The 12823-nt window shown below is 41.8% G+C and overlaps 1 protein-coding gene across 6 annotated transcripts in view; it reads right to left on the bottom strand.

Moving 5' to 3' along the window:
- The window catches only part of TLE1 (TLE family member 1, transcriptional corepressor), an 85973-nt gene that overhangs the window by 37135 nt on the left and 36015 nt on the right, over positions 1 to 12823 (bottom strand). For 3 of the 6 annotated variants that reach the window (XM_038527009.1, XM_038527011.1, XM_038527014.1), the window contains 2 exons: positions 7416 to 7620; positions 6661 to 6677 (listed from right to left, as the gene is read on the bottom strand). The exons of 1 other annotated variant lie outside the window; for it this stretch is intronic. In XM_038527009.1, the coding sequence (XP_038382937.1) occupies positions 6661 to 6677; positions 7416 to 7620 (222 nt within the window). The remainder of the gene's footprint in view (positions 1 to 6660; positions 6678 to 7415; positions 7621 to 12823) is intronic. 2 more of the 6 variants (XM_038527010.1, XM_038527012.1) reach the window with 1 other exon arrangement.

Genomic DNA, 12823 nt, shown 5'->3' with positions numbered 1-12823 from the left:
ATTCCACCTACTCTAGGTTAAGGAAAATAGCACACACACACACACACACACACACACACACACACACACACACACTTTAGAGCTGACAATAAATATTATTTCAATATAACTTTTAAATGCCCTCATGACAACTTCATTCCCCTAATCAGGACCTTGGTGACAGCAAAAATCAAATCTGTATTTCACAGTTTTCAAGAGCCATTTTCATAGAGCTATTTAGCTGTCATGGTCCCTCTTCGTTCTCCAATCCCTGATGAGATACTTTCTAATACAAGAAACCGGAAAGCTCCAGGTCAGGACTTGCCTGCAAGGTAACCTGGATGTCTCATGGTACTCACATCTACCTCTCCTCATCTGAAAGACAGACCTCATTTCTTGTTTACTGCGTTTCAGAGGGAATGATAAAAATGATCATGGGGCCAAAAGGAAAATAAAATTTTTAAAAACCTGCTTTCGGGACGCTGGGGTGGCTCAGTTGATAAAATGTCCGACTCTTGGTTTTAGCTCAGATCATGATCTCAGGGCCCTGAGATCAAGCCCCACATTGAGCTCCACATTCACTGAGGAATATGCTTCTCCCTCTCCCTTGGCTCCTCCCCCTGCTCTCTCTCTTACTCTCTGTAGAATAAATAAAATCTTAAAAAAACAAAACAAAAACAAAACAAAAAAACAACCCTGCTCTAAATGGTGGACGTTGTTTCTAGTTACGGAGCACAAACAAATCTGAAAAATGTTTAGGAAGGAGGAAATATTGTCTATCTGACTTTCTGGTTTTTTAGAGTAAAGATGCCCAATGTCTCTTCTTCGGAGTGAGCAGGAGATACAACCTGGAGCCTTTCTCCAGTTACACGCAGGTCCACGCAGGTCCCGATAGCCACCGGGTGAGTTAGGGCATCCACAGTAAACCACACCCCCGCTGGTACAAGGACAGACCACGCCCAACCATCTAGAAACCACTGTCACTTTCCTGTCTTCCCTTCTCACAGCAGGGATGCAGTGAGCAGTTCTCCCAGAGATCTCTTTTTTTTTAAGCACAGAGTTTTAAATTTTGCCAAAAATGAAATCTGCTGCGACAACTGCTTAAGAAAACTTAGTGTTTTCCACTGTACCTAAATATTGAAATTTTAGGTGACTCATCTCAGTTTTATCCTTCACTTCCACGCAATTCCTTGAAATGTCAGGAGATCAATTCACAAACATTTAGGCAGAAATATTTCGTCCCTTCATGAACTTGAGTATCATGAGCCTAATCAAGTTCGTAATGGGCTAGGGTCAGTATCATGCCCCCTCCACACTGAGAAACATCAGTAATTGCCCACATCTCCATAACTGCCTCACACATTTAAAAACAGGCAAAGAAACCATCAGTAACTACATTGAGCATGACTAATAATGCATTTATTGCTGTCTTGCTACTTTGTAGGTTGAGAGAATGGGGAGGACAATCCCTAAAGGCTTGATGTGCTATGTCTGAGAACTTTCTGCTTGTGGTCCCTAAAACCCCTCACCCGGTAAGGCAGCCTCCATCACCAATTTATAGATGACGCTAGGGGAAAGTTCAAAAGGCTGACACACCTGGTCACACACATTTCGTCTGTGCCCAAATGCCACAGAAGTCTCTGTCCAAAACCAGTGTTCTTTTTATCACCCATGGCTCCATGGTGCCATGGTCCTAACGAGCTACTACTGGGAGCTGATGTGATATTTTAAAAAAAATTTTTTTCAGAAAAAGGCCAAAATTTCAGTAAAGTATTTTCTGAAGAAAAACTCACGTCTCACATTTTCCTTGCATTCTATGGTGCTGAGTGAGATTTGAGAAAAAAATCATGGGTGGTCCTTACTAGGATCTGGTCCTACCAATTAACTAGTTAAGCAGAACAGCCACAGAAGAAACACAAAGACACCACCTCACATTAAATAAAGTGATGGCTGTCATCACTATTTTAAAATAAGCTCTAAAGATGAAGTTGAGAAGTCTACAAAGTCAGTTACAGAAGTGATAACATGGTCCCTCAGAAAGACATAATCTAAATCTCTACCTCCATTAATTAATTGTAGGATTAGAGGTATCTAGCTTCCTTGAGCACGGTGTCTTATTGGTTAAGATGATGGTTTTGCATCATTATGACCTCTGAATACATTAACAGTGCTTACACTTTTCTGGGCCAGGAACCCCTTTTGAGAATTTGATGAAAGTTATAATCTCTCCTCACAATTATAGAAAAGAGCACCAACCCAGAACACTATGCACACAATTTTAGAGGGGGTTCAAGGACCTTCTGATGCCCACCCATGTATCCTGCCTAAGTCCACAGACCCTCTGCTCTGGAATCTCTCCCTGACACCTATCCCCATTATCTCCCTCTTCCAAATGTCCTGACATGGATAGTGCTGACATGTGTTAGGCATTCCAGTGGTTTTCATTTAACAAATATGTGGCTGTGATATTAAAAGATAATTATTGTAAAATGGTGGCAAGTACAACTGACCCTTGAACAGCTCGGGGGTTAGGGGTGCACCCCCGTCTCATTCAAAAGTCTATGGCTAATTTTTGACTCCTCAAAACTTAAGTACTAATAGCCTACTATTGACCAGAAGCCTTACCAATAACACAGTTGATAACATATAACATGTATTTGGTACATATATTATATGCTATATTTTCAAAGGTAAGCTAGAGAAAAGAGAATGTTAAGATCATAAGGAAGAGAAAATATAATACTGTACTTTGTTTATCACAAAAATCCATACATAAGTGCACCGGCACAGTTTAAACCCATGTTGTGTTGTTCAAGGGTCATCTCTACATGTAGTGCCTTACAGTGCTTGGCACATAGTGAGTGCTCATGAAATATGTGTTAAATGAATGAGTATCAAAACACACGTTCTAGCATATTCTTTAAAAGCCATACAATGCCTTGTCAATTCTCTGATTCAAGGTCTTTCAAGCAGACTTATTAAAGACTGACTTCAGCCAAAATTGAATACAATTCATCTCTAAATTAATTGAGATAGCCAAACTTTTTATTACTACGTAAGAAATAAAGTCCTTTTTGCTAGGTCATGTCATAATTCTTCACTCAACTATAGCACTCACATAAGTAGCTTTATGTTAAAAAAAGAAAAGCAAACACGTTTTGCAAATTAGTAAAAAACAGTAGTCAAATCTTAATTTAAAACCAACAGCCAAATAGCAAAATAAACCCTCCTAAAAGTTATTACTTTTATCATTCATCTTTCTCAAAATGAAGAAAGTTAAAAAATAGTGTCCATTAGTACCTTCATTTTTTCCTTGGGTTTTATAGTAAAATAGGCTACAGTAAGGCTCATTTGTCTTTCTACCTTAAACTAGCAAATGTAATTTTGTCACTAAAAATAAACAAACACAAACTATCTACAAACCAGTTTTAGACTCATAGATGAAAATCCATACACACTCACATTCCCCCTGGGTTGACAAAAGTCCCTGACTGCTGAGCTTGATATATTTAATCATCATGTTTGTTCAATACAAAGAGAACAGGAAAAAAAATAACACTATGTACCAACGTAGAATGCTTCAAAACTCCTTGGTCTTATTTATGACAGAGGTTCTCCATTTGGTCCAAGGACCCGTGAGGTTCCCAGAGACCATTAAAAATCTCTTTGGGGACACATCTTCTTCCTATATCTCAATCAAAACAACATATTGCAACAGACAGGACGCAGAAGCTGATGAGACTACGTCTATCCTCTACTCAGTCATGCACTGAAGAGATCTGGAAACATGCCACACAAAGCCACTCATTCCACCATTTTTTGTTTCGGAAAATAGTTCATTTTCATTAATAATGTTATTGATGGTAGCACAAATTAAGAAGCTCTTTACCTGTTCTAGTTATTGCCACTTTTTTTAAAAATTTCTTAATCCAGAGAAATTTCAAAATATATAATCCACATAGAGAAAAACTGTCTGGGGTCATCAATAATTTTAAGATGTAGAGATCCTGAGACCAAGGTTTGGAAACCACTGCCCTGTAGCAACTCATTAGTTTGAAAAAACAAACAAAACAAACCCAAACACGAAGAGTATAATCAACTTTCTCTGCCAAGTAAAATTCGACTTCATAATTCAAACCACTTTATGAAATACAGAAGTATTACAATATTTTATGTACTACGAACATACATCATTTCATTACCCACTGCATCTCATATTCAATTTTACACAAAGTTTGAAGAGCTATTTCATTTTATATAACTGTAGCGAAATCCCACTTATGTGGACAGTGAACAGCTTTGTTTCTCTCTACAGACCGAATTAAATGTTTAGGTTACAAATCAGTATAGTTTTCCCATTTTATACCAACACCACCAAGAGAGGTCTATAAAAGTTAGGCAGGAAACACAGTATATATACTTATTCTGAAAATACCCATTAAAATTATCATTAAAACTTGTGGAAAATTTGATGCAAAAGAGACATGCAAATAACGCATTAAGTAACCATTTATTTTGTTTTTGTACCGATTGGGTTTCTGCAATGTAGCTGCCATATTTTGACTTGAAAGTTCAGATTGTGAAAACATGAGGACCTAAGAACAATGGAAAGTGAAGGATGGTTTTGCACTTGGAGGGTACAACTCCTCACCTTCCTCCACTCTACCTCCTCACTTCCCCAGTGAATTAAGTTCTTGCTAAATTTGTCAGCCAAAAATACAAATTAGTATTTGATACACTGAGACACACACAGAGGTGTGGAGAACGCCTCTACTGGGTTCTGGTTCATCACTCCTGCCACAGAGCCTCAGCGAAATCCATACTACAGAACCCCTCCCACAACTATCTAGAACTCTTGCTGGAACTTTCTATAATCTTAGATCTAATATTTCTGTCACCTTCCCTCAGTGCTTTGAGAAAGGGCTTGTAATAGGTGTACCTACCTATCCCTGACCAGAGCTACATTTCCTGTGTTGCTTTACACACAGTAAGCACTCAATAAATACAGTGATTTTGGATGAAACAGTACCGAGAACAGGAAGCTAAAGTTAGAAATACAGTTCCAAACCTAGAATAAGTTCAATAAATTAAAACTTGCAGCCGACTATAGGTCTGAGGGACAGGAGCTTTCTCAATATCTCCCACCATCTCTGTTCTTCGGGATTAGGGTTTTATAATTAACACTCTATTGAATGAACATGGCATAAAAGAAGACAATCTACAGTGACACTGAGTCAGCAAAAAACATAAAGGTCACCTCCATCAGTCAGTTTATTTAGGTTTGTACTTTGGGAGTAGGATATTTTATTCCATAGCTGGCATTCTTTTTCTCCCTTCTTTCTTCTGCTCCCAACATTGTCCAGAGAAAACTTACAGTATGAGAATTGCAGAACAGCTAGCCCATCCTTTCACCCTTATCCACTGCCCCCAAGGCATCCTGAAATATAAAGTACACCAACCGACTTTTGATTTTGGCTCGGGTCACGATCTCAGGGTTGTGAGATCGAGCCCATGTCAGCCTCTGTATTGAGTGTTGAGCCTGCTATAGATTCTCTCCCTCCCTCTCCCTTTGGCCCTCTGGCCCCACCACCATCTCACTCCCTCAAAAGAAACAAAACAAAGAAAACGCAAAACAAAATAAAGTATACCAAGTTCAGGCTCAAAGAGAATTTTAAAAGCAGCCACTGTTCTACACAGAAGAGGGAAAAAGAACTTTCCACACTCAAATGATTTAACTATCTTCCCCCAAACTCAAAAAAAAAAAAAAAAAAAAATCAGAATGATTTAAGAGTTCAGTATCTCAGTTTTGTTACCATATTCATATTTAACCTGCCATGTTCAGAAAGAAAGGAAAGGAGGAAAGGAGGCAAAAATTGAAGGTTATCCTCGCTGACAATGGGCCATTTTCTTACTCCATTTGTTTGCTCCACAACATTTCAGAGATGCATTTTAGATCCAATCTCCCCACAGCTTACTGACAGATACATGTACAGACTGAACGTGCAGTATGTAAAATGGGTGAGATTTAGGCTGGTAAGAAAAATGAACCCCATAAACCTAGAGCCTCTGTTCACTGAATTTCCCTGTTTTTAAGAGCTTACTCAGACGCTCAGTTCTTTGGTCAAAAATAAATCTGAAGTTCAAGTTCACCCTCCAAGGGCAATTATGAAAAGAAAAGTAGATATGGAAACCTAGCAACTAAGATGCATTTGTAGAGGATAATGAATGGTTTAGTAGAAATAACACATTACTAACCAATTTCACATATGGATTGTGACCTCTTGCCTGTAAAACTGATTTAAGATAAACATGAATATTCTTTTAAACTACAAGCAACCTATAGTTGGAATGCAACGATAAACATATTTTTAAAGTAGGCCTGGGGCATGTACAGATCAAAGTGTATTTCCAAGTGAGTAATCATAGCAGACAGCGTGGCCTCCAAATCATGTCCCTCTTATCTAACAAAAGTTTTATAAAAAAAAAAAAAAAAAAAAAAGGCCGGGGGAGGGGGAGTGGATAGTCATATTAAAAAAAAAAAAAAAGAAAAGAAAGAAAGAAACCAGGTCACTGAGAGAGACAGCATATGCATGTCTGTGGCTGTGTTTAAAGAAAGGCAGCTTGGGGTACGTTGCAGGAAGGGGAATGTGTTTTATGTGCAGCAGGCGTTTGAGTACTTACTGTGCCCGGTTCTCTCTCTGCTCCCGAGGTTACCAAGAAACGCACAGACATGCCCGTTCAGACACAGAGGCAAGAACAGAAATAAAAAAAAGGGGGGAATAATTAGAACACAAGCCCCAAACAGGTTTAAAAATGGCTTTTATTTATATAAGTCATTGCACATTCCTAATACAGTGATTTCCTGAAAATTACAGTATTTTTTGTAAACATAAGATTTACAGTTTAACCATACACAAAGCCTATTTTTTTTTTATTTCTTGACAGAATAAATTACTTTTCTTCAAAAAATTAGTCAAGTGCAATTTTGCCCAATATTTAATGCATACTAGAATTAAAGCCTATGAAACTAAGTAGTAACAGATGCAATTATCAAACCTTTCATTTGAACACATTCACTTTCAAATTTAACTTCTTATTTCGCCCCATTTAACAACATTACTTTCTTTGAAAATTACCCAATTAAGCAGTTAACAGTTTTCCATAATATGGTACAGGCCACTGGCATTAACTAGGCAGTTGCCAAGATGTCAAGATGCCTGCAATCTAAAGAGATCGAGAAATCTACAGATGCCCACGTTAAACCCTGGAAACTTCCAGGGAGAACTGTGTTTCAGTGGCCAAGCTTTGCGACAGTTCCTCTTAGCTCATTGTTTGCTCTCTGTATGGGGTGGGGCTTGCTTTAGCGGTGCACACAACTTTGCAGCACTGTATGAGTATTAGGACCAAGTCCTAATCTGGCTTGCCCGGCCTCTCACCTCTGTGGTGCTCTGCATCGTGGTGCTTCTTGTCATCTTTTATTGCCAAGTGAGACTGCCCACTCAGAGCACTGGACAGCGCCAGGAGGCCAGCGCTGCCCCCAAGGGGTGGGATTCCAGGAGGCTGAAGTCCCGAAGGGTGAGGTGTTAGGGGCACTGGGGGGCCATGGCCATGAGAAAGATGCTGAGCTTGCAACTGCTGCTGCTGTTGATGGTGGTGGGAGGGGAAGGGGAAGAGGAGGGCAGGAAGAGGAGGAAGTGAAGAGAGGATGTTGGTAAGAGGGAGAGAGGGAGAGAATAAAGTGAGAGAGAAAGTGAGAGTGAGGGAAGACATGAGAGAAAGGGGGAGAGGAAGAGGTAAGGGAGGAGGAGGGATGAGAGTGAGAGGAAGAGGAAGAGGAAGAGGTGAGGGAGAAGGAAGAGATGAGAGAGGAAGAGGAGGAGGAAAAAGGAGGGATAAGGGGGAGGAAGAGATGAGAGGAAGGGGTGGAGGAGGAAAGGGAAGAGGAGGAGATGAAAGAGGAAGGGGGAGGAGGAACAGATGAGAGGATGAGAGGAAGACGAGGAGGGAAAAGAGGAAGGAGCAGAGGAAAGTGGAAGTAGCAGTAGCATCCAGGGGGAAGTATCCCCAAGGTGCCCAAGAGGACAGAGGAAACACAATAAGAAGTTCCACAAGCACACGAAGGGGACACAGAGACAAAGGGAGGAAAGGGGGGAAAATGTGATTAGCATTTTCAGTTCATCAAAAGCTTCCATCTGCACAGCTGTCTCTCCCCATCTTTCCACAGTCTAGCCCGAGACCTAGGGCCACTGCCTCCTCCTGGCATGGCTGCCCACACTGTGGCGGCTGGGGGCAGGGAGCCAGGCCAGTCTGTGAACCTCCCATGTTAGATCCACCTCTAAGCACCTCCAGGGATGTAATCCAGTCTGTCCCCGAATGTGAGACTCCTCCTGATGTCAGGAAGGTTAAAGTAGGGGGGAGGGCGTAGACATGTAACCTATAAACCAGTAACTCTACTCTCTGCTGGTCACCAGTTATGAGGTGACTCTGTCTCCCCAATATTCTTGTGCTAACGTACCAGCATGGTACAATGAGGCGCAACCAAAATACTACCTTAAATTAACAGAAGTCTGAAAAAAGACCCAGCATCTCTTAGGCACCCCTGCTCCACCCCCTCAAGGACCCCTGTGTCCTTACTTCACTGAGCCCTCACAGAACCAGGAGGAGGCCCTGACATCCACCTTTCACAGAAGGAACCATGGCACAGGATGTTAACGAAACTGCCGAGGTTCTCCTGCCAGGAGGGAGGGGTGTGGGATCCCAATATGATGACTCTCATGGCTGCACTCTGGTCACCCCGGGGGTGAACTCTGGTGGCCACGCTGTGGCAGCTAGAAGAAACCACAGCTGGAAGAAACTACAGCCTAAGATTGTTTATGGCTTCCTTTCTCTTGTGCACCCCGCCCCCCAAATCTACCCTTTCAGTGTCAGAGGAAAATACTGAGACCCAGGAGGCCTTGACTGGGAACCCCGCTGTATGGGTCTCTCCCCACAGTGACCCAAGTCCCCACTCCCAAATGCCTTGTCCCCTCTCTCTTATATGCCAGAAGTCAGAAATCTGTTCACACTAAAAAGTACCGTTGTTCTCATATATTATATTTAAGAGCATGTTGTAGTAAATGAAAAAGTATCCAAGAAATGGCCCCTGAGCCATAAATCTGGCCACATTTCAGCTGTCCAACATAAAACTCGTTTTTGATGAGACAGTAAAAACGATTAAAGCTCAATTTCTAAGGTGTAATGTTAGAAAATTCTTAAGATTCTGATTTGTGCTCACTTCCCTGGGACTCAATTACTCGTTTATTTATTACCCCCTCGCGTGTACTGCATATATTAAATCTTCATGCCAGATCTTCAGTAATTTCTACCCAGACCACTGATCTTTAATTGAATCCTAAACATGCTTCCCGCCCTGAGAGTAAGAGAAAACTGCACCTGAAAGCCAGAGATCGGTGTCTATAGTCAGTTTACAGTTTGCAACCACTCCTAGCATCTTCTAAAAAAAATCTTTAGGAGTCCACCTGGTCTTGAAACTCCTCTACTTCCCAGAGGGAAGCACAGTGCTCATCAGGGGACAGGTGGAAAGGGGGAGAGAAAAAGGTCAGAGCAGCCAGCATTAATAGTATTCTTGGAAAGTATTTATAAACTCCTCATTCACCATTTGAGATCATAATAACAATTTCTCTACACATAAAATCACCTTCCTGTCATCCCAAAGACACTAATTCTTGCTCTGTCACCTTTTAAGAGCTTGGCAATAGCAAGACATAAAACTGGAGAAGCTGGCAGCAGCGCCATGGTCCACTAGGCATGCTCATTAGCACTTAATTAGGAACTAGACACCTGCCATAAGAAATGTGCTCGGAGAAGGATGAGGAACAGGTCTGCCCTCCCAGCAATTGCTATCATTACTTAGAGAAATAAGAGCTATGTCCGGCTTCTGGAGGGGAGTGCAATGATGCATACACAAGCAAGTGCAACGGGGTAATTAAGCATGGCATGGATTACAAGATGAGAGAAGCCAAGAAGAGGGGAAGAGATTTAACTACCGGGTGGGGGGCACCATCCTCTCATCCCTCCCTGCACACCCTGTTCCCCCGAGAATCCAGAACAGAGCCACCAAAAATCTTTTGCAGAGGTGTGATGATTTTATGTCACCACAAACGCATACTCAGGCAAATGTATGGATGCACAAGAAGGAAGTAGAGCTTTGCTGCCAAACCCAAGTTGGTTTTTAGAAAGATAAACTAGAAAGCGTTCTATGATATATGATTAAAAAGAAAAACCAGCTCGCGTAATAACGGGACTTCACCACAGCTGTGAAGTAGACCCACGTGATTAAACCCCACATTTAGGCTAATAACTATCAACAGGGATGTCCAACAGCCTTAACTGCCCCAGGGAATTCCCAACTCTACCCAGCTCTAGTTCTCCAGGATCCTTGAAGAAGGCTCACTGTTCCTTATTAGAGGCAACCAAGTTCCTCCTTCCCTTTATTGGCCATTTCGAAAGCTTCTTCCTCTTTTTATTTTTATATTTTATTTTATTTAGTTTTTTAGAGAGAGAGCATAGGGTGGGAGAGGGAGAATCGTAAGCAGGATCCATGCCCAGCAGGGATCCCTACACGGGGCTCAATCTCACAACCCTGAGATCATGACCTGAGCCAAAATCAAGGGTCAGATGCTTAATTAACTGAGCCACCCAGGTGCCCCACGGTGCTGCTCTTTTTTTTTAAAAAAAAAAAAAAAAGCAAAACACCTACCAAATTGGAAAGAGTACTAAGTAGAGACAGGATGGATCACAACTACTGAAAATACTGTAGGTCTAGGAACATGGACATTGCAGCCTCACGTTCTACTTCTGCTGCCATGCTGGGCTCCTAGATCTCCCCCTGCCCACAGCTCAGAACATACCCAAGGCAGGAAGGGTGGGTATCGTAGATCCTATTTCACAGAGGAGACAGTGGCTTGCCATGGGGCTCACAGCCAGAATGAGGATTGCAAACTTTTCAGGATTTCTCCTGAGATCCCACAGCAGCCCAGTCACATTCACAAGGAATTAGACGGAGTGGTCCCAAGAATGGGGAAGGGAGAGGGCAATCTCCTTCTCCAATGAAGACCTCAAGTCTTTCCCTTCCCAGGTAAGGAGAGGCTCTTGAGGGCATATAATGCCACACATCTTGAGACAATCCACCCTCACCAGAAATGAATCCACCTTCCCATGCAGCCTTAACAGCAGTGACAGATGAAAATTTGTTCCTAGATCTGTGCCTCATGAGTCCTACTTCTGCAGTCCCCACTTCCCAATACCCCATGCCCCTACATCCAAAAAAGGATCTCTTTAGCTCCAAGGAAGCTTGTGAAGAACCACCAAGCCAAAACAGTTACAGCCATGGCTTCTCTCAGAAGATGATTAAATAAAAAGTGTCGTGTCTCAGACAACATACACAGGAACAGATAGAGGGCCCACATCCAGGAGAGTAAACTACTCTAAAAAGACAGCCCACCTGTCCCATATGTGTTTGGAAGGATATTTTTCTGTCGGCAAGGCTTACCTGAGACAATCCAGTGCCTGGCACCTTCCCCAAAGGGGGAAAAAAACATGAATGCTATCTTAAAAATGTATTTTAGAACAAGCGAGATACTGACATCACTACACAGCCAGTGAGACCTCAAACAAACCCAAAGGCTCTACTAACTGGGGAATCTACACGCATTGGTCCCCCATAGACCCAAACTTGCACAGACCAATGAGGAAATGGAAATGTTTTTCAACAGGACAGCAGGTGTGAGAAAATCCAACCTTCTATCTCATTACCTTACACTCATTAGTAAATTTTTTTTAAGTTAATGCTTGCAGACTTATATAGCAAAGGACATGCAAGCAAACTGTAAAGCTATCAGAAAAGGCATTCTGGATGAGCAATGGTGGCTTTAAGCAATGCAGGTGGTTTCTCAGATGACCAGTGGTTATCACCCTCCTTTCCCCACCCTGGGGATATCTGGCAATGTCTAGAGACATTTATGGTTATCACACCCTGGGGGGGGGGGGGGTGAGGGGGGATGGGATAGGGATGAAGTGCTCTTAAACATCCTACAATGCCTAGGACAGCACCCCCACCCCCATTCACAGAGACTTAACAAGCTCGAAATGTCAACAGTGCTAAGGCTGAACATTTTTAGTCTAGATCTAAGCTGGAATTCTGTCCCATTACATTAGAATTCCTGTTCTTATACAGCAAGTGACCTGACAAATTGCTGACTTAAAAAAATAAAAATGCTTGTCAACAATTGTTCACTGTCCTTTCATCACCATCAAATACCTTGTCACAACTCAAAAAGTAAGCATCTGCTTCCCAGAGCCGACTCCACTGACAATTTTAAAATAAAACAAACAATAAAAAAGTTCATATTTCATCAAACAGCTTTAAAATACACTGGAAACTTCCATGTATTGGGGGTTTTGTGCCTCAAAGGTGGCTGCATAAAGGTTTCTCACTGTTGACAGAAGGAGAGACATGCACTTGCTCTTACCCAAACAATGTGGACAGGCTGGGAGTCAGACAAGGAAAACAAACACCAAACCCTGAGTTAATGATAATGAAAACCCACAACGAATAAAGTCACCTCATCCATGTCAAACAACAGCCGCACATTCAGAATTTTAATTTGCATTTTACCTACTGCGTCCAGGGTCAATTATGTTACTATAATGAAATTGACTTTGCTGTTTACATTTGAAGCTTTAATGTAATGGTGTAGTGGTTTCTCCAGTTGTGTTTCTAAAACAGCTGTAGCACGTGCTTTATCACCATAGAACTGCCTATACAACTGGAAAGGACACTGGA

This window comes from Canis lupus, chromosome 1 (genome assembly GCF_011100685.1).
Source record: "Canis lupus familiaris isolate Mischka breed German Shepherd chromosome 1, alternate assembly UU_Cfam_GSD_1.0, whole genome shotgun sequence".
NCBI classification, from domain to species: domain Eukaryota; kingdom Metazoa; phylum Chordata; class Mammalia; order Carnivora; family Canidae; genus Canis; species Canis lupus.
This window is presented reverse-complemented; position numbering and strand designations above follow the sequence as displayed.